We start from the raw sequence: 22,439 nt of genomic DNA, 5'->3' as shown, positions 1-22,439 counted from the left end.
ACTCCAGTCAGGGCTACGGGGTGAATCCAACACAGGCCGACGGGACCGTGTGACCTCGGGGACAAGCTCTAAGGCCCCCAGCCTTCTCCCGGGGCTTGAGCTGTGGCCACGCCCAGGGCTCCATGGCTGCCCAGCGGGGGGTGCAGGGTGGGCCTGAGCCCCCGTGGAGGATGTGGCCATCGGCACAGACCCACGCAGGGCACCAGTAGGGCGCCGCTTCGCAACATGTGTAAGCACACAACCTGTTTTCCCTGCAAGTCCCAGAGAAACCACAACTGAGCTGGAGAAAAGCAGATTCGGTCAAGCAGTCAAGCCCACAGATGAACAAACTCTAACGTATGCCTTCATGCCTGAGAACGGCATGCTACCCAGTTACCAGGGCACAGTCTTTGAGTTACTTCCTTTACAGCACCTGTAAGCCAACACAAGTCTGTATCTCTGCCTCCTGCCCTCTGGGTTCCACACGCTCATATCCAACACAAGCAAACAGGAAAACACCCCCAGGCCAGCTGCCTGCTCCCGCCCGCCCCACCCACTCCGGTATCCCGAGCACCGCGCTCAGGACCTGTATGGAAGGGGTCGGCTCGAGTCCCAGCCGGTGGACTGGGCCAGGTGGCCCTGGATGGGGCCCGGGACTGCCTGGGCGGGCCGCCGTGCCCTGGAGCACGCCTGCTGCCACGCTCTGGCCCCTGGCTCCAGGCCTGGCATGTTAGTCCTCCCACACGCCCTGCCCTGAGATCGCGGCTCCCACCCGTCCCCTTGCTGTTTCAAACCCTCGTCTCTCTGCGGGGCAAGCTCCTACCCTCGAACCGAGTGTCTTTAAAAGGGAAGAAGCCCCCTCTCCCCCTCTGCTCCCCCCGACACGACTGGGGCACTGCTCCCTCGCTGTAGCTCCCAGCACACCACTCGTCTGGACGGGTGCCCAGCGGCCCCCTGCAGCCCAAGCCTGCTGGGGGACAGGGGCCCAGTGGCCCCTCCACGCACGGGCTCTGGAGCCAGTACCCCGAGAACGCCATGCACACAGCACTTCATTCCCACGCCTGGCCCCTAGACATCAAACTGGACACGCCGCTGACTCAGGCTTAAAGGACAGAGGACGGCAGCCCACGCCCCAACCCCATCCTACCTTTGCAGCAACAATGCTAAGGCCCATTCCGTTCTGCTTTTTGAGGGTCACAGTGATGATTTCAGGTTCTTTACGCAGAGGCTGTGCCTAGGGATGAAGAGAGAAGTTTACGGAGGGCTGAAACCAAAGAGGAAACAGAAGTAGTAAAAGTCAAGCCTTGACGGGGTAACCTAGTAAAGTAAATACCATATTCTTTCTTGACTCCAGAGCCATCAAGAGAATCACCACAAACGCTAAATATTTACATGCTATTTAAACACCTTAATTTACAAAACAAAACAACCCTGGCATCACCACCATGTAAGAAAAACTTGGTCTTAAAGACAACATTACAATTTTACTTTATTATCTTTTAAAACAAAATTACTGGACATTTTTTAAGGAAACTTAAACTTACTCTATACTACACAGGGGAGGACAGTTATAATATAACAAAGATGCTCTCGCATCTATCTTGTGAAAAGTGAAGTCGCTCTGCTGCTGCTGCTGCTAAGTCGCTTCAGTCGTGTCGGACTCTGTGTGACCCAATGGACGGCAGCCCACCAGGCTCCCCCGTCCCTGGGATTCTCTAGGCAAGAACACTGGAGTGGGTTGCCATTTCCTTCTCCAATGCATTAAAGTGAAAAGTGAAAGTGAAGTTGCTCCGACTCATCGTGACCCCATGGACTGCAGCCTACCAGGCTCTGCTGTCCATGGGATTTTCCAAGCAAGAGTACTGGAGTGGGGTGCTATTGCCTTCTCCGGTGAGGTCGCTCAGTCGTGTCTAATTCTTTGCAACCACATGGACTGTACCCTGCCAGGCTCCTCTGTCCATGGATTTTCCAGGCAAGAGTACTGGAGTGGGTTGCCATTTCCTTCTGTGGGGATCTTCCCAAACCTGGGATTGAACCCGGGTTTCCCACACTGCAGGCAGACTCTTTACCGTCTGAGCCACCACAAACCTATCTTGTGAAAATTCAACAGCAAAAATACACTGCCTCAGCCTTCAGGCAGCGGGCCCAAAGCTCAGCGTGCCTATGTGAGCCTGTGGTGGGGGGTCAACCGGAAGGGACGAAGTATGTGTCCAATAAGGCCAGTTCCCAACAGATCCACAATGAGAAAGGGAAGCCATCCACAGAAGTCACACGTTCTACATATGTCCTGCCTCACGTGAACAAGTTAACAAAAAAAGAATATCACCAGGCCCACACACTGGGAATTTAGTTAATCATATACGTAAGTATGAAGGCACACTGCCAAAAAGTAGTGATTATACACACAGCTTGTTTATTTGGAACCAAAGTCTGTATGAGAATATTTTAAGGGAAATAAATAAGATCAGGTGACAAAGCTTCTACAAAGCATCAGGACCTAAAATCGACTGAGGGATCCATAAATAAACTAGAAAGATAGAAAAAAAAAAATCAGTGATTCCATCCAAGGTGCTTGCTTTTCTATAAAATCTGGAAACTAGAAATTGCTGCTATTAGCTCAACAACAGCTAATAAAGGGCATGCGTGGCACAGTCACTGTGCTGACAGTCAAGTGTGATCTACTTGGTGTAACAGCAATCACCAGCTAAGCCAAGTGTGGAGATGCTCGAGTGCAAAACAAAACTGCTCAGTTTTTCTACTGAGCAAAAACAACTACTTTGGATTTAATAAACAAAACGCACGCCCACCGTTGCCTTACGTCTAAGTGTTGCCTCCTCACGTGACCTGTCTTCTTAGAAACTAGGTGAGAACCAGGTGTGGTTCTGAGTGATCGATGGATAATTCAGGAGGTCACCACAGGACGCTTCTAAAGCTCCAGAAGACTCGTGGTCGTTCTTCACAGCCGAGAGCCCCCAACCTTGGCCCGGGGGGCCAAACGGCCACCACGCCCCCCGCACGGAACACACTGGCCCCCTCCACCACTACCTGCCAGACAGGCAGCCACACCTGCCGGGCTCCTCCGAAGCCTCGCGTGGCTTAGGAGTCAGTTACACTTACAGTGAATGAAATGGAACAAGGACGTTCCCAAAGGAAAGACTTGACTCGTCTGTGTTCTCTGGACTGATGTGCAGTGTACGTAGGAAAAGACAACTCTGGTCTGGCATCCCTTTCTAAGACACGGTGAAGCTCCTTTTCTAGGTTAAAACTCTCTGCAGGAAGCAAGGCAGGGTTTCCCCTAAAATCTATGAGCCAGTAAACACTAATGGGACTGGCCAGTCTTTCACTAAGATACAAAATATTAGTAAATGATTTGGTACATAGCTAAGATAGGGTAGGGGCATCTTTGGTGGCTCAGATGGTAAAGAATCAGCCTGCTGAGCAGGGGACGTGGGCTCAATCCATGGGCTGGGAAGACGTCCTGGAGAACAGAATGGCTATCCACTCCAGTATTCTTGCCGGGAAAGTTCTGTGGACAGGAGCCTGGCTGGCTGGAGTCCATGGGGTCACACAGAGTCAGACACGACTGAGCAACTAACATTTTCACTAAAACAAGTCAGAATTGACTAGAAAATAGGAAATACTTTTATCACAGAAAAATTTTTCTAATAAAACCCATTAAGATTACCATGCTAAGTCACTTCAGTCGTGTCCGACTCTGTGTGACCCCATAGACGGCAGCCCACCAAGCTCCCCCATCCCTGGGATTCCCAGGCAAGAACACTGGAGTGGGTTGCCACTTCCTTCTCCAATGCATGAGCGTGAAAAGTGAAAGTGAAGTCGCTCAGTCGTGTCCAACTCTTAGCGACCCCATGAACTGCAGCTTACCAGGCTCCTCCATCCATGGGATTTTCCAGGCCAAGAGTACTGGAGTGGGGTGCCATTGCCTTCTCCGTAAGATTACCATAGTAATGTATTTTAAAAATACGTGTGAGGTTTAACTGTGGGTATCAACAGGCATCATTGTTCCCATCTGGCCTCTCTGTGTGGGCTCTGGGATCTGAACTCCCTGACCAGGACTGAACCTGTGCCCCACTTTGGGAGCTCAGAGTCTCAGCTACTGGGTGACCAGGGAAGTCCCCAAACAAGCGTATTCTTAAAAGCAACATTTGTTTATAGATGACACTGCACAGACACAGCCAAGTATTTTCAAATCAAAAGGAATCAAGTTTCCTTTTCTGGTCCGCCTGCCACCTCACGATACTTGCCAGTTCTGTGTTCTCCCGCAAAAGGTGACTCTCGTAATCTGCACCTTCAAAATATATCGTCCAGGTGCCTGGGGAGCGTGGGTGAGGAATTAACCTGCAAAACCCTGGGGAGAAAAACAGGCAGGCTGTGAGCATGAAAAGCCGCCGCGTCTGAGCCCTGAGCTTCAACAAGGGGCAGCGTAAGGCGTCGGCCGCACGGCGCTTCCCTAGTGAGCTGCTGCGTGCTCTCAGTCTGTAACCTCACTCTCTCTGAGAAGTGAATTAGCAGACATCAAACATCACCTGTTCATGTGAACACAGAACCTGTACACAAATATTTGTATCAGCTTTATTCATGATTAAAATCTATTTGTTTCGGTCCAATGTAATTTCAACACCAAGCAGAAAAGCGAAACTGGTTTCCCTCTCTTCTTCACCCCAGCTTTCTCCCTCACGTCTATGAGAAATTACAGAATTGCACCGAGATGCTTCCTTGCAGATCTATCTCCTCTGCTCGACTAGGAGCTCCTCAGCCAGGCTGAGAACCCCTGACAGACAGAAGGGAAGGTCAGAGGGACCAGAAGGCAGTTTTGGTAGAAGCCTGCCGGCAGGCTCGCCCCCAAAATCAGTGATTTACTCCAGGGGAACAGTGATCCCGGGGAAGGGGGCCTCCTCATTCCTCTCTGTCCTCATTTCCTTAGAGGTCACATTTACATTTTTCCCAAAAATATGAGAACATTTTAAAGAACACCTTTAATGTTTTCAACAGGGACTACTGACATGTTTACAAGACTGAGCCTGCATCATCCCTTATTTGTCAGATCTTACAGGGTCTTTCAGAGATTTTGTGACAAAGTTGTATCACGCACAAACACAATTCTTTTCTCTCAAGCGGTCTTATTAGCACCAGCTGGCAATTAGGAAGAGCACACTGCATGCTGGGCACCCCAGGCGCCGGGGGTCCTGGCTGTCCCACGGGGGTCCTCGCTGCACTCCTGCCCCCAGCAAGGATCACCTGGCTAGCATCTCAGGACAGTTATGAGGCTGTCTATGGTAGATGAGAAAAAGATGTCACAAACACACTCCATTATAATAACGACATAAATGAATTTTATCTAGTTTCAGCCTTTCATTTTTTTAAGTCACTGTCTCAATCCAGTTTTGCTGAAATACCAGCTACACTTTGTTTCTCTTCCCGCTCTTTTAGGGAATCATAATCATCATGGTTCTGAAATGTCGATGACTTAAGACTTGCTGAACGCAGGGGTGGTGATTAACATTTTTTAGCAATAAAGTATTTTTAAAATACTTATTTTATTTTATTTTTGGCTGCACTGGGTCTTTGGTGCTGCACAGGCTTTCTCTACTTGCAACAAGCAGGGGCTACTCTCCGCTGCAGTGTGCAAGCTTCCCACTGCAGCACCTTCTCCTGCTGCAGAGCACAGATTCTAGACTTGAGGGCTTGAAGTGGTGGCAACCTGCTGGCTTGCTTGCCCCGTCGCACGTGGCGTATTCCCAGACCAGGGACCGAGCCAGGGACCGTCCCTTGCATTGCAAGCCATACTCTGAATCACTGGACCACCAGGGAAGCCCAGCAATAAAGTAATTTGTCTATTGTTTTTCAGACACACTGCTTTTGCACACTCAGCAGACTGCATCTTGGTGTAAACTTTAATTCCGCATGCACTGGGAAACCAAAAACTTGATGTGACTTGATTGTCTGCAACACTCACTGCCGTGGTCTGAACTAAAGCCGCAGTATCTCTGAAGTGTGTCCTCCTCCACACGCACGACATGAAGGCAGACAGAGCCAGGGAAACGAGCTGAGCTGTGTCAAGTGCGCCCACCATCACCACACGCACGTGCCCACCCTGCACTGCAGCACCACTGGGGCTCCTCCACTCGGGCCTCAAGACAACCGTGGGGGGGCACGCGGCATGGCTGCGACCCGGGTGGAAGGTCAGAGTGACGGGGGGCTCAGGGCTTGTCTGGCCCTGCTGCTGAATGCTCTGCTCGGGTGGCACTGACACACAGGACGGATGGAGCCCCAGGCGCACACGGAACCAGAGAGAGGACAGCACCAGGGCCGGTGAGCAGAGGTGCCCCGGGGTGCCGTGCACACCTGCTCTGACCTGATCGTGACGCCGGGTGAGCAGAGGCGCCCCGGGCGGCCGCGCCACGCCTGGCTCTGACCCCACATCACCACCGACCGCATCCCTCCATTCCCTGGGCCCCAACCTTCCCAGAAGTGCACCGGGTGTGCGCACATGGGGTGGCCTGACACACGTCAACACACAACGAGCACCAGGCCTGCCGGTATGTGGGGAGCGCGGACGCCCAGGCTGGGAAGGCGACCCACCTCTCTGGCAGAGAGGGTCCAGGAACTCCTGCAGGCCGCTGGGGACGTTCCTGACGACGTCACAGGAGTAGCCGTCCTCAGGCAGGAGGAAAGGCAGCTGCAGGTCAGGGTCCTCCTCCAGCCGCACCTCCCGCCCATCGCTGCGTGCCAGCTCGTCCGCTGTGTTCTCGGCCACGGCCACCACGTTCGCGATCAGGTCCTGCTCAGAAAACAGACGCGGGCTTGGGAGACGCTCAGCGCGGCTGACCAGTGATGACCAGACGCGCTTGGTCACGTGGGGTGTGGCCACACACACACACATGCAGGGTGCCTCGCAGAGGGAAAGCCAGTTCATCCACAGCTCAGACCGGCCTGGGGAGCAACCGAGCACTAGCACGGCACACACTCTGTTTGTGCTAAAGACACTATTACTTTGTGAATAAACATCTGTAGTTCTAAATAGAAACTGTTTGATCACAAGGAAATAAGTCTTTTTCCTTTTCAAAAATAATTTTTTCCTTGCACATTTTTAAACGTCAAGTTGCTAATAACCTTATTTTTTTACTTAATGACAGGAAAAAGTTTACACAATGTTAAATATTAAAAAAATACATATTCCCAAGTTATGTAGAGGTTGTTGCCTTATGATGGGTTTACAGGTGATTTCTGCTTAAGAACTTCCAGTTACTAGATAATGTACATACAGGACAGTTCACAGGGTGAACACCCCCTCTTCACCCCAGGTAGGTGACAGAACCACACCCCATAGAAGCTGCCGTCCCTGCCCTGTCCTCTGTCTCAAAGTCATGGCCCCCAGGCTTCTCCCTGGGTCCTCCCGTGTCCCTAAGCCCAGAGTGTGGACCGCGGCTCTACCCTCCCACAGGGCTGTGGTCACAGCCCCCTCCCAACATGCAGCCGCGTCAGGACCCCTTTCAGGATTGTAACCCAGTCTGTCTGGGGACAGTTAGTGGGTTCCAGGTTTTGGCCCCCGCCTTCTGTTGGCATACACTCAGCACTGGAGGTGAAGCCATCCGTGGGATTGGGTCCCCTGCACACTGGACTCTCAGGACACCTGTGCCCAGCTGCTGTTACCGCGGGGCTGTGCTCGGGCAGTGTTTCATGAAGAGCCGGCTGCATCACGCACTGTTCTCTGTGCTCTCTGTTCCTCTGGAGAGATCTCTGGGTAACAGACTCTGCTCTGCGTGAGGATCTGACTTCCCCAGGCAGGCGCCTCAGCACCTCTGGGAGGCAGCCCTCGAGGGGGGCCCTGCCCTGCTGCTGGCTGCCGACGTGAGGGGCCCTGGGGTCTCGGGTCACAGTGCTGAGCCCCGAACTCAGGGTGAGGGCAACTTCCTCACTCCCTGCCCTGGCTTTCCAAGAACCTCGTTCCCTGCATTAAATCCCCGTCTACTTAAAACGCTTACGTGGTCTCTATGTCTCGCATGGCGCCCTAACTCCTACAGACGTCAACAGCAAAAGTGACCTTGTAAGATGACTACGTAAACTTTCTCATTCTTTTCTCCTTTTCCCTGCACAGACGCGATGCGTGGTGACCGGCGCCCCACCTACCGCAGGGACAAAAGGCTCATCGGGTGCACAGTGGTAATTCTGCAGTAAGGCTTGGAGCTGCAGTGAATTTAACTTGAAGCAGGTGCTGTTTATATTTGGAATGTCATCAGGTGCGTACTTATCCATCGTAAGCAAAGTGGTTGCCTATGAACAAGCAACAGGAAAACCATGATTTACAAGTATTTCTTAAATATTCCCCTTTATATAATATTTGTGAAACTGAAGTAACTTGCTAATTTGACTTTCAAATGCAGGGTGTTTTTAAGAAAACACATTTCCATTCACATTACTTATATGCGTCAAGTTGGACTCAAAGCACCATCTAGTTAAAGGTGTTAAGATAACCTCGTGTGTGCTCCACAGATTCAGTCGTATCTGACTGTGACTCAATGGACTGTAGCCCGCCAGGCTCCTCAGTCCATGGAATTCCCCAGGCAAGAATACTGGAGGGGGTTGCCATTTCCTTCTCCAGGGGATCTTCTTTTATTAAAATTGTATGTATAAGAAGAACCAATAATTTATGTGCAAAAACCACTTAAAAAGCCTTAGAAACTTTAAACACTTATATAACCAGATTACCATTACTAAGGTCTGAATAAAACAACATTGTAATGACCTTTCTAATAACTAGCTGATTCAATCAAAGTAAAAGGGCAGAAATCTCTATACTGTGTCTCTTTAAGAGATTGAGGAAAAAATACAAAATTACACACTAAAAATAACAAAGCAGGTTCCAGGTACTCCTTTCCGTAACTGCAGAGCACCAGGGTGTAGTCTCCAGGCCCCGGGAAAGCCCAGAGCGGGTGAAGCCGCGAGGACCAGGCTCTCGTGTCCCGCGTCCCTTCTGCTGCTCCTGCCCTCTTCCTGGCGATGTGATGGATTTCTGAGGGGGTGTGCACAGTTCTCTCCGTCGCCTGTGTTTCTACGGGAGGGTTCTGCCTCGGGTCGCCCTGCGAGTAGCCCTGACTTTCTGCCTCGGGTTGCCCTGCGAGTAGCCCTGACTTTCTGCCTCAGGGTCGCCCTGCGAGTAGCCCTGACTTTCTGCCTCGGGTTGCCCTGTGAGTAGCCCTGACTTTCTGCCTCGGGTCGCCCTGTGAGTAGCCCTGACTTTCTGCCTCGGGTCGCCTGCCTTGGGTTGCCCTGCGAGTAGCCCTGACTTTCTGCCTCGGGTCGCCCTGCGAGTAGCCCTGACTTTCTGCCTCGGGTCGCCCTGTGAGTAGCCCTGACTTTCTGCTTCGGGGTCGCCTGCGAGTAGCCCTGGCTTTCTGCGTCACGTTTCTGTTTCGGGTCGCCCTGCGAGTAGCCCTGACTTTCTGCATCACGTTTCTGACTCGGGTCGCCCTGCGTGTGGCCCTGACTTTCTGCGTCACGTTTCTGCTTCGGGTCGCCCTGCGAGTAGCCCTGACTTTCTGCATCACGTTTCTGCCTTGGGTCGCCCTGCGAGTAGCCCTGACTTTCTGCGTCACGTTTCTGCTTCGGGTCGCCCTGCGAGTAGCCCTGACTTTCTGCGTCACGTTTCTGCCTTGGGTCGCCCTGCGAGTAGCCCTGACTTTCTGCGTCACGTTTCTGCTTCGGGTCGCCCTGCGTGTGGCCCTGACTTTCTGCGTCACGTTTCTGCCTCGTGTCGCCCTGCGTGTGGCCCTGACTCTCCGTGTCACGGCCGAGGGCAGCGACGGGCAGCCATGTGCTAGGCGGAGGTGCACGGCAGGGGCTCGGGCACACACACCAACCTGTCCTGTTTCACGTTCTTTCCTCATTTAGGCTATTACGGAATACTGAGCAGCGTTCCCAGTGCTACACAGGAGGTCCTTATTGGTTATCCATTTTATTCCTCGTATTTTTAAAGCGCCAGCTACCAACCATTTTAAAATTAGAGTTTCTCAGGGTATGCAGCTTCATGACACACGCCTCACTGTTCCAGGTGTTTACTCTGCTGATCGCCACCTGTTACGGGCTGTACTGTGTCCTCTGAAATTCACACTGTGAAACCCCAACACTCAGGGGGTAAACCTGGGGTAAACTTCGGACTGTGACCTCATCTTGAGAAAGGATGTTGACAGAAGGAATCAGGTTAACCCAAGTTAGTAGATCTGGGGTCCCTATGAAAGGCAGACGCTGGGGCAGAGATGAGGCCTGAGAGAGGCCTCCTGAAGACCGAGGTGCAGGCAGGATGCTGGAGACCAGCAGCCACAGCGGAAGGCTGAGGAGCTACAGACAGGCTCTCCCTCTGGGAACCAGTGTGCCCCGACCTCAGTCTCAGACTTCCGGACAATGCGCTTCTTTTGTTTAAGCTACCAGATTGCTGTACCTTGTGAGAGCAGCCCAGGCAGACAAGTACACCACTGTCTCATCCGAAGCGCACGTGAAGACCCCGGGGAGGTGCCGAGACGCCCCGGGGGAGTCAGAGATGCTGGGGCCACGCGGCCGGCCCCACTCACCTGCACGATCCGGCTCAGGTGGCAGTCAGCCGCCAGCTCCAGGCCCTGCTTCTCGGCCCAGGCCTCCACGTGCCCGAGCTGCTGGCGGAGGATGGCACCCCAGTAGTGGGAGCAGAGCCCCGACTCGGGGTCGGTCACCAGCCGGTTGAACAGCCACATGTTGATGAAGTGGAAGAGTTGGGAGAAGAGCTGGATGGTCAGCGCGGCATTGACCCGGCAGCGACGCAGCAGGGACATGGCGCCCGTGAGCGTGTGCAGCACGTCGTCTGTGAGGGGAGAGGGCTTGTGGTCAGTGCCCGCCCTGCTCTGCTCGACACCTGCCCATCCAGCCACATGCCAGTGTCCACCGCACCAACCGAGAGCCCCAGTGGGCCCCCAAAATGAGAGCTGTTCCTGTATGGAACACAGGGGGGTTCGCCATACCAGCAGGACGTCCCGCGGACTCTGATCACATCCACCCCTCAGACCGCGGACGCTGAGGTGAGCGCCCCTAAGACAGCTCCTTAGACCACGGACACTGAAATGACCACCCCTCAGACCGCAGGACGCTGAAACAAAGGCACCTCAGGCTGCGGGTGCTGAATCAATGGCACCTCAGACCGCGGATGCTGAAAACGAGCGCCCCTCAGACCGCGGATATTAAAATGAAGGTAAACACAGAGGCTGGAAGGAGGGGCTGAAGCAGAAAGAGAAAGGCCTAACCTATTTTTGGTCTCTGCAGACTGTCCTCTTCGGGGTCGTCCAGAAAAGCGGGCATGTAATTATTCAGCTCTGACTGAAGACAGTGAACCAGGTACCTGAAAAACATTGACAGTTTTAATAACCTCAGCATGACGCCCTGCTACTATCACACAGGTAAAACAATCTGTACCGTTTAGAAATATTTTCCATGTACGACATCTATGTAATAGTTTTCCTCTCAGGATTCATACCTAATTAAACTCAATTCATTAAACCAACACATTCTACGTGTAGCTATTTATGCTTCAGTTGTGCTCACATACTAGTAAGGTAATGCTCAAAATCCTTCCAGCAGGGTTCAGTAGTATCTGAACTGAGAACTTCCAGATGTACAAGCTGAGTTTAGAAAAAGGCAGCGGAACCAAAGATCAAATTGCCAACATCCATTTAGTCATAAAAAAGGGAATCCCACAAAAACATCTACTTCTGCTTTATTGACTATGAGAGAATCTTTGACTGTGTAAAACACAGTGAACTGTGGGAAATTATTAAAGTGATGGGAACACCAGACTACCTCACTCGTATGTGGGTCAAGAAGCAACAGTTAGAACTGGACATGGAAAAACAGACTGGTTCCAAATTGGGAAAGGAGTACATCGAGGCTGTATACTGTCACCCTGCCTATTTAACTTCTACACAGAGTGTATCACGTGAAATGCTGGACTGGATGAAGCACAAGCTGGAATCAAGACTGCCAGGAGGAATATCAATAACCTCAGATACGCAGATGACACCACCCTTACGGCAGAAAGTGAAGAGGAACTAAAGAGCCTCTTGATAAGACTGAAAGAGGAAAGTGAAAAAGCTGGCTTGAAAATCAACATTCAAAACCTAAGATATCTCAAGAGGGAGGGGACATATGTACACCTATGGTTAATTCATGCTGATGTATGGCAGAAATCAAATCATTATTTATAAAGCAATTATCCTTCAATTAAAAATAAAAAAAAAAAAAAAGGCAAAAAACAAGTAAGATCATGGTATCCAGTCTTGGGCTTCAAAGTCACTGTGAAAGGTTACTGTAGCCATGAAATTTTTAAAGACACTTCCCCTTGGAAGCAAACCTATGACAAACCTAGATAGCATATTAAAAAGCAGAGACATTACTTTGCTGACAAACGTCCGTACAGGCAAAGCTAAGGTTTACCAGTTGTCATGTACAGATGTGAGAACTGGACCATAAAGAAGGCTGAGCACTGAAAAATTGATGCTTTTGAACTGTGGTGTTGGACAAGACTCTTGTGCGTCCCTTGGACAGCAAGGAGATCCAACCAGTCAATCTTAAAGGAAATTAGTCCTGAATATTCAGTGGAAGCGGAGAAGGCAACGGCACCCCACTCTACTCTTGCCTGGAAAATGCCATGGACAGAGGAGCCTGGTGGGCTGCAGTCCATGGGGTCGAGAAGAGTAGGACATGACTGACAGACTTCACTTTCACTTTTCACTTTCATGCACTGGAGAAGGAAATGGCAACCCACTCCAGTGTTCTTTCCTGGAGAATCCCAGGGACAGGGGAGCCTCGTGAGCTGCCATCTATGGGGTCACACAGAGTGGGACACGACTGAAGCGACTTAGCAGCAGCAGCATTCAGTGGAAGGACTGATGCTGAAGCTGAAACTCAAATGGCCACCTGATGCGAAGAGCCAATTCACTGGAAAAGGCCCTGATGCTGGGAAAGACTGAGGGCAGGAGGAGAAGGGGCGGCAGAGGACCAGATGGTTGGATGGCATCACTGACTCAATGGACATGAGGCGTGTGAGCAAGCTCCAGCAGACAGTGAAGGGTAGGGAGTCCTGGCATGCTGCAGTCTATGGGGTGGCAAAGAGTCGGACATGCCTTAGCAACTGAACAACACCAACACTTCTTGATATCTATCTTCAGTTAGGGTGAATAAAAATCTTTCAAATGAGTTCTGAAGATTTAAAGAGAAAGCATGACTGAAGTCTTTACAGACATGGGTTCTTACTTAAAGGCCATCTGCACCAAGTGTGCCAGGACGTCCTGTGCATCCAGTGTGATCCGACTGAGGTCTCGGTCCTGCTTGATGAAGTTGAGCAGCTCGGACGCGTTGGCCATCCAGAAGGCAAGGGCCCCTGCAATGTTCTTCTGTTTCTGCAGACAGAAGGCAACTCCGTAAGCAGCCACAGGACAGACAAACAGCACACACGAAAGGAATGCTCCTGAAAAGCTGCCGAAGATAGACCAGTACCTCCCCATTCTCGCCAGGGTACTGAGCACAGATACCAGATACTTGCAGAGGAATTTGGGTGCAGATGCAGCAATGGGCAGTGAGGCCCACTGCAACTTCTCAGGATTCAGGTACAGACACATGGCTCTAGTGAGCAACAATTTATGGCATTAGTGCGGAAAGGAGCCATCAGTCCTACAACACCGAATTGGAGACTGCACTTTATCTGGTAATCTGTGACGCACACACACATGTATCCATGGTTACCCACCGCCACCCTGATACTCGAAGTCACTGGCACGGACACCAAGCAACTTGGTATCAAGTACTGATCTATCGCGTCATCTCCCGACCACATGAGCAGGCCAGGCAACCTCAGATGAGATCCAAAGAATAGGAACCAAGGATAAACAACAAAGAGGAGAAACAGAACTTTTGTCATTTCATATCCACACTGAAGTGCATTAAGCAAAAGTTATGAAATGCTGATAAAGGTTGCACAGTCAAAAAAGGATTTTAGTACTGCATGTTCCAGCTGCTGAATGAGTGTTATGAGCCTCAGTCCAGTTGTTTTGTACTTTGACATGGAAGCAGCATGAGAAACTCAGCTAAGCCAACACAGCTAGGATCGGCTCCCAGCAGTATGTCCTACCTGATCAACCTGGTCTACTTCCTGGAGAAAAACAGACGAGGGGAAACCAAGCAGAACGAGAGAAAGAAACTCGTAAACAGTCATGATCGTTAAAAAAAATCAAAACACTAACATGAAGGCACGACACGAGGGCACGACATTCAGTTACGCTAGTCCACGTTACACACTCCTTGTGGCTGCGAGGAGCTCGGGAAATATAGGGCATAAAGGGGGGGCTTCCTCCTCTTAATGCTGGCACAAAAACGAAGGGAGTTCCTAGACTTCGTTTGTATAGAAGATGTTGCCGTGAACAAATGAATACACCGATTTCTTTGAAAGATGTACAAAGACTGGGCTTCCTAACATCTCTGAGCAACACTGTGTGTGTGAGGCGACCTAAAGGTACACGACTTCAGAGTCTATTCCCCTGGACCAGCGGATAAGGATGGAGACACAGGAAAGACCAACAAAATCAGTAAGAGTTGAAAACTCTAAAATGTATCAAAAACTTGTATTATTTCTATACTACAAAGGAGCAAGTTGCTTTTCGCAAGTAGGTTTCTTATGAATTTAAGATTTTTAATTATTCTAAAATTCCTCCCTAAAAATTCAAGATTCTTTCAATCACACACTGAACCTAAATCTTAAGTATGAAAGCCTTAATAATGTGATTTCACTGCCAGTTCCAGTAAGAAAAGCCCATCAGAAGTGTCTGCTGATGGGAGTTTCATAATCTGAAATCCAAGCACGAGGGAGACAGAAGCCAGCTCTGAACAACAGCTGAAAAGGGAATCCACGTTTGTGTATAAAATAACAGGCGTGACTTGATAGTGCCCAAACAGAAGGAGCTTCCTTTTCATCTACTTCCTCCCTCGGGGGAAGACTCTTAAAACTCCTCAGAGTCACAGGCTAACCACTCACACAGGAGAAACCTTTTTTTGAAAATGTTAAAAAAGCCTTCTATGACAGTTCTGAGGGGATGAAAAGATTAGCTTGCCTCCAACTATCCTGACAGGAAAAAAGCAACCAAATCATCTAATGTGTTGCTTAAGATCACGTACCTCAAGTGTCACAGCTGAATAATGCTGACGAGTGGTTTAGGAAAACTTTTTTAGAAGTCTGTAAATTTACTTTTAAGGACTTTAAAGATTAAATCTTCAAGTTACCTCTAAGTGTGAAAAACTGTTATGCCAATTTTATCAACTACAGGCAAACAGTAATAAAGGAAACGAACCATTCTACCGAGAGAATATGCTAATTTCCTGAAATTTGAAAACTGGTTTACGAAAGAAGTTGAACCTGATTTTCATCGTGAGTGAGAAATGTCATCACATCCACGATACCTACGCCCATGATGGGAAACCCAGAGGCTGACTAGCAGCAGCCTGGTGGGGCCATCATCAAAGAGCGAGTCCTTTTTTACAGCAACTAAAAGATTCTGCAGGTGGTCGTCAGGGACCCATGGGGCAGGTGATGCAGAGAACTGCTTGGTGGGCGAGGGGTCCTGTCAGGAGGGACAGGGACCCCGTGTGGGCGAGGGGTCCATCGGGAGGGACGGGGACCCCGTGGAGCCAAGCACAGGCACCCACACAGCACTGAGGGCCCTGAATGCGACCCAGCTACTCACTTTATAACGGTTCATTTTACGATACGTGAATTATTTTTTAATTCTCAATGCCCTCTCACACCTAGTGTGATTTTAAGGGCCTTTTTCACGATCATTATGTGACCACACACAAACCTTCCCTTCCCTTAAATTTTGTAGGAAAGAAAACAAAAGAAAGGTTTACATTTCAACTTTGAAAGCTGTACAATTTTGCATCCTGCTTATGTAACTTTTGCTTTAGAAAAAAAATTATTCAGATAAAGTCAAGCATGTAAGCAAATCTGAAACGTTAAAAAAAAAACAACTGACTTAGTTGATTTAAAAGTTATCACCACAGTCATGGGCTGGTGCGGCCCTGCAAGTCAGCGCTTACCTGGATCACCCCTTCCATCATGCTCACCATCTTGTTGACGATGGCCATGACTTTGTGCGTGCGTTCCGCGGGGCTGACGTCGGGTCTGTACTGGCTGGACAATACATACCGACACGCCATGTATAACACGTAAGTAGGCGACAACTTAAAATGGACTGTAGAGCTATTAGTGTAATTTATAATGGCAGATAAAAATGAATCTTCAGCTGTGAAAAGATTTCAAAAAAGAAAAAAAAAAACCATGAAAACTCAGACGAAGAAAAATGGAATAAGAAATAATTCACTACCAGTAGAATCTGAAATTACTCACAACTTTCCCTGAATTCAATGCTTGCAGGCAGAATCAGGTCAGGCCCGGGAGCATCCTGAGTTCTGAAAAAGCAAAGTGGCCATCTCTTAAAACCAGGTCACATTAGCTAACAGCACCCCAACAAACAGTGCGGATTCTGCAACTATTTTTTAAAAGTCAATATTGCATACAAAGTCTTGGCTCATTTTCACGTGGAGACTCTTCCAATATGCGGGTGAGGGAACTGGGGGTCATCCCAGCCCAGCTGCTCACGGGTCAGATCCTGAGTATCTGCTTCTGTCAGGAGAACACACCCGACCATGAGTCAGTTCTTGATGAAGACGCCCTGCGCTGTAGAGACGGGGCTGCCGGGCGCCCACTACAACGGCTTGAGTAACAGTGAAAGACACCACTGGGAGAAAGAGAAAGTCTAAACCTCCCTGAGCTTGAAACTGAGCTCTCACACACGAGAGGGAAAAACGCTCTAACAGCCGGACACCACCTGCCTCTCCTGGTCAATCAGACGGGTGGTCCCTGCCAGCCCGGCCTGTGGCTGCGCTGTGTCAGCATCTGTCCAGGCGCACAGCGACGGCACCTCAGGGTGACCAAGACAGCTGACCACAGGGCTACGGGCCGGCTCGGAGAACCGCAGCAGCTCCAGCAACAGTCTCGTCCTGCCACGCTCGCCTTCTCCATGCACCAAAGGCGAGTAAGGGGAAGATACAACAGGAATCCATTCAAGCTGCTACAGATGTCAAAAGTGAAGACAAAAACCTTTTCACCAAATTATGTGCTTCCGAATTTATTACCCAGTCTCTAATTTATTAATTTGGATTTAACTCCATACTTTAGGTATAAAAATGCTCTTAGAATATAATTCAAAAGCTCAATTATTTTTACTATGTCTTTCTTACACTGCCATATTTGTAAACATCTAGAACTGCAGACAAAGCGCTTATTTTTCAATCTAATACCCACAACATGAACCTGGGTACAGTTTACCTATTTTTTTTTAATGCTTTATCACTTCAGCAAATCTAATACAAATTAGGAACTTAATTCTCATTGAAAAATCTAAAAAATGTGTCAATGATACTTTAAAAGTTAATCCAATCATTCAAAAAGATTTCTTCCTTAACTAAAATTAGTATTTAATCATGCACTGCTTAAGCCTCTCAGATTTTATGACTAAACCAGTGAAGAAAACTGCAGATGTGAGAAACAAGAGATTGAAAATGGGAAGAACCATGCTTCCATCACTGTCTTCATAGCAACAAAGTAACATTTCAAATAAAAGTTTAATTAAAGTCTTGGCAAAACAAATGACCTTGCAAAAAATTTAATTAAGATATACGCTCATAGATAAAATAATTTCTGACATACAATTAATCATCACATGGTTATTTTGATGCATTATTGTACTACATTTACTTATTAACTGTGTATACTTATTAATTTTTCACATCCTGAAGACATTATGCCATCAATCTTCCCCTGCCCCATCTCAGTTATTTGCTTCTTCAAATATCTGTGGGCTAAGAACCACTATACATACATCTCGATCACCTTATAAGCAGACAGAGGTACGCCGCATAGTACTAACTCACCATCCTGAACATCTTCCTCTAGAACACACTACCAAAAACAAGCATGGACACAGAAAGCAGACTACTCATTATTACAGCTAAAAAAAAAATTACAATATAATTCATACTGTAATTATAAAAAATTCAAAAAAAAATACTGAATAACAACCAAAAGCAGACAATAAAAACGAGGTAAAAACATGAAGTTCCCATATGAGTCTACAGATTTAATTACTGGCTGCTGCTGCTGCTAAGTCACTTCAGTCGTGTCCAACTCTGTGCAACCCCATAGAAGGCAGCCCACCAGGCTCCCCGGTCCTGGGACTCTCCAGGCAAGAACACTGGAGTGGGTTGCCATTTCCTTCTCCAATGCATGAAAGTGAAAAGTGAAAGTGAAGTCACTCAGTCGTGTCCGACTCTTAGCAACTCCATGGACTGCAGCCTACCAGGCTCCTCCGTCCATGGGATTTTCCAGGCAAGAGTACTGGAGTGGGGTGCCATTGCCTTCTCCGTTACTTACTGGGATGAATGTCATTAAAATCTTAGGAGGCACAGTGCCCTCTGCTGCACGACGTCAGAACTGCACCTGCAACCTGTCGCTCAACTGGTCCCTGAGCAGCCCTGGCTAACGCCCTGGTTACTGGAGCTGCACCGCGATGGTCCGAAGGGCTCCGTCAACAATCTGAGGTCCATGCTTATGGTGATGGTGAGAGTCACACGGTGCCCCCTACTTCCACCTCAGCACCGAACTGAACCATCTGCCCTCCCACACCAAAGTATGCTACTAGCCACAGGGAAACAGAACCCTGACTTATTAAGGTCCTGCACACTGAAAAACCCTAAGATAAGGAAGTAAGAAAAGCTCCAAGCTCTCTGTTCAAAGGATCCAAGCAAGAACAAAACCCGAAGAAGAAACAACATCCCGTTTGTCAGTCCATGGAGCAGGGAAAGGGCAGGTGGGCACTCTGTGACTCCTGAACACGCAGCTTCAATGCCACTTCTTCTAGATATGGGTAAAATGACTAGGCTCATCTAAATATAAAAATTACCAAATGATTAAAATCCTCTAAAAATTCCCTTTTTCCTGTTTTTACAGAGTAGCTAGCCTATTTAACATAGCAACATTTTAATTCAGACTATTTCACCTAGACATGGTCGAGGTATAAAGTGAGAGATAAAATTGTTAATTGAGCATTTTCTTTTTTAATTCGGTGACATGAAAAGCAAATACCCGTGAGGTTCTGCCCACATCCCGGAGGGCTCAGCTGGACCTCGAGAGCGGATCCCTGCCCCAGCCCCTCTGTGCCCCCCAGCCCCGGGCACGGGGCCCTGCCCCACCTGCTGTCCTGCCGGCGGTAGTCCAGCTGCTGCTCCACGCGGACCATCGGCTTCACCATCCCCCGCTCGGCGGTGCTGGAGGTGGACGGCGTCCTGTCGCTGTCCAGCCTGGCGGTGCTCTGAGCCGGGGAGACACAGGCGCTTAAACAGAGCACGCAGCCGTGTGTGTGACACCCGGTGTGGCTGGGGATGTGGGCGGGGGCCTGGGAGAGGGGCCACAGCCGCACACCCGAGCACTCAGACCCACGTCCTGGGCAGAGAGCAAGAGCGCGGCTCTGAACCAGCTGCTCGGGCGTGGGCAGAGAGGGCCCCTGCGGCATCTGGACCCCACGCGCTTCTCAGGTCAGAAGGCAGCAGAGAGAGCACACGCGTGGTGTGAAGAGGCAGGTCTCTGTTTACTTGTGAGTTTTAAGAAAGGATGTGCAAGCTCACTATGACAGCGCAAAGCCCGATGAAGAACTAAGTGCAGAAACGGGCTCACTTCCTGCCCTTAACTGACACAAGGAACGGACGCCCACACAGCAACCCACGTGGGACACAGAAGCCCCTCCAAGCAGTGCCCACTGCCAGCAGCCTATGGCCGGTGGGGATGGCGACCGACGCTCAGAGAACCATCAGAACAGACCAATACAGTCAGGTGCAAAGTTCACGGCAGCAAAACTCTCTGCCAGACTTCTCAGTGCCCCTCCGTGTGGATACTGAGCGCAGGCGCGGAGCCCGCCAAGCAGGGAGTGACCTACACGGCGCGAAGCGCACCGCCCACTCCTCGTATCGCCCCAGACGAGGCTGCACAGCCTGCTCTGAAGACACTTTCCCGCATGTGGTGAACAGCATGTAGTACGATTTTTATGTTACAGAGCAGTGACAGGGAAGCGGAGAGACCGCATGTCCCAGCCACCAACCAACCCACCCCAGGAACCAGCGGCAAGACAGCAACTACAGAGAGAGAAACAGCTGCCGTCTCAGGCCCAGGTCGGGGGCGGGCGGCCTCTCCTTGGTGGCGGGCCGCTACCCAGAGCAAGCACAGTGCAGGAGAGGAGGGTCCCGGGCAAGTGCGGTACCCGCGGAGAGGAGGGGCGGCCAGGAGCTGGGACCAGGCTGAGGTCACAAGCGCAGCAGCCGTGACCTCTGGGGTGACCTGATCTGAGCGAGGAGTCTGGTCCTAGAGGACAAGCCTGGGACACACTGCTTGGAGAGAAAGCACGAGCTCCTGGCCTCTGCGGCTGCTCCCGCGGACCGCAAGAGACAGGGTGCCCGCACACAGGCCCCACAAAGCCCGCACCACGCTTCCCTGCGCGTGTCAGCGGTTCTCCACTGCCGCCCTGCCACGTGGACACGGTCCTATCGGTGACGGACAAGCACCCACCTTGCTCGCTGGTAAGGCCATTCCACTGTGAACGTCTCCTCCTAAATCAAAAGTTGTCTCCTGAACAATTCTGTTGAGATAAAACAAAACAGCCACAGAATTAATAGCTCTCAAATGATCAGAGGCACTCTCTTAATAGTACAAATTGTTAAATAACCCAGTGTGCAAAGATCTTCAAGAAATCACTTTACTATCAGAATATGAATCTAACGAATAAAAAAAAACCATACTGACTTTATGAGCTGTTTTTTCCAACATGTACTGAACGCTCTCAAGATCAGTTTTTAAAACTAGGAACACAAAATTGAAAAGAAGCATAAAGAAGAAAAGGAGCTCATCCATTGTGCGAGTTTCTTAATTTCCCAGTGTAGCATGGGCCCGTTTGCACTGCATGCTGGGCATGTGAACAATTGCACAGTGACTCTGCCATGACTCTGACGGCAGAGCCCACAACGGCATGGAGCTCAGGGGTGCAGGTGACGAGCACGCGGCCATCGACACAGCGCCAGACCGATCACCCACACACATCATCAACACCAACTGTGGCGTCCTGGGGTGCCCCACCACCAAGGCTCTGAAGACAGAGACCCCGAGTCTGCAGCTAAGAACACACACACATCATGCACCCTTTGAGGAACCAGAATAAGAACAGCAAATGAAGCCCAAGTGTAAATAAATGAAACAGGGACTAAAAAGACAACAGAAACGATCATAAGAGATGGTTCCTTTAAAAGATGAGCAAAACAAACCTCCAGCTAGACTGACCGAGAAAAAAAGAGAGAGGACTCAAGTCAACTGGAAATGAAAGAAAAGATACTACAGGCAACACACAGGGACACATCAGAACACACCACTACGAACAGCAACGCCCCAACTGGGCAACCCAGAAGAAAAGGGTAAATCTCCAGAAACAAAATCTTGCGAGACTAAAGCATGAAGAAACAGAAAATCTGAACAGATTAATCACTGCAAAGGAGAGTGAATCAGTAATCAAAGGCCTCCCAAAAAACTAAAGTCCAGGACCAGATGGCTTCACTGATGAGTTCTACCAAACATTTAAAGAAGAGTTAACACAAATGCTCAAACGATTCCAAGACATAGAAGAGGGTGGGGGGACACTTTCAAACTCATTTTATGAGCCATCATCACCCTGATGCCAAAAACAAGACAGGGACACCACAAGAAAAGAGACTTTCAAGCCAACGTTCCCACTGAGCACAGACGCAAACATTTCAACAAAACATCAGCAGGCCCAATTCAACAAAATAGTGAGATGCTCACTCACCAAGATAATGGTGACCGATCCCAGCAAAGCCAGGTGGTTCAACACTCACAAGTCGATCCACGTGGTACACCACGTTAACAAAAAGGAAGGGTAAAAACCACATGATCATCTCAACACACACACAAGGTTCGACAAAACTCAACAGCCATGTATGGGACCCCCCTGGTGGCCCGGTGGTGAAGAGGCTGCCTTCCAATGCATGTGGTGTGTGGGTTCAGTTCTTGGTTGGGCAATGCTGCGGGGCAACTAAGCCGTGTCCCACAACTACAGAAGCCCCTGTGTGCTGCAACTAAGGAAACCCGTGTGCTGCAAGGAAGACAACAGAGCCAAAAAAAACGTTGTTTCTACACACTAGTAACAGTATCAGAGGGATTAGAAAAACAATTCCAATTTATAATTGCATCAAAAAGAATAGAACACCTAAATTTAACTAAGAAAGTAAAAAACAAATACACTGAAAACTTTAAG

At 49.6% G+C, this 22,439-nt stretch overlaps 1 protein-coding gene across 15 annotated transcripts in view; it reads right to left on the bottom strand.

Annotated features, from left to right (window-relative positions):
• Positions 1–22,439, bottom strand: part of AFDN (afadin, adherens junction formation factor) — a 113,585-nt gene that overhangs the window by 28,061 nt on the left and 63,085 nt on the right. For 10 of the 15 annotated variants that reach the window (XM_061428561.1, XM_061428571.1, XM_061428559.1 and 7 more), the window contains 12 exons: positions 20,687–20,756; positions 19,321–19,439; positions 16,418–16,479; positions 16,108–16,313; positions 14,150–14,170; positions 13,276–13,421; positions 11,271–11,365; positions 10,569–10,834; positions 8,131–8,274; positions 6,583–6,781; positions 4,245–4,348; positions 1,127–1,213 (listed from right to left, as the gene is read on the bottom strand). In XM_061428561.1, the coding sequence (XP_061284545.1) occupies positions 1,127–1,213; positions 4,245–4,348; positions 6,583–6,781; positions 8,131–8,274; positions 10,569–10,834; positions 11,271–11,365; positions 13,276–13,421; positions 14,150–14,170; positions 16,108–16,313; positions 16,418–16,479; positions 19,321–19,439; positions 20,687–20,756 (1,519 nt within the window). The remainder of the gene's footprint in view (positions 1–1,126; positions 1,214–4,244; positions 4,349–6,582; positions 6,782–8,130; positions 8,275–10,568; positions 10,835–11,270; positions 11,366–13,275; positions 13,422–14,149; positions 14,171–16,107; positions 16,314–16,417; positions 16,480–19,320; positions 19,440–20,686; positions 20,757–22,439) is intronic. The other 5 variants (XM_061428572.1, XM_061428573.1, XM_061428563.1 and 2 more) reach the window with 1 other exon arrangement.

This window comes from Bos javanicus, chromosome 9 (assembly GCF_032452875.1).
Source record: "Bos javanicus breed banteng chromosome 9, ARS-OSU_banteng_1.0, whole genome shotgun sequence".
Lineage (NCBI taxonomy): Eukaryota > Metazoa > Chordata > Mammalia > Artiodactyla > Bovidae > Bos > Bos javanicus.
Note: the sequence above shows the minus strand (reverse complement) of the source record. Positions and strands in the feature narration are given on the sequence as shown.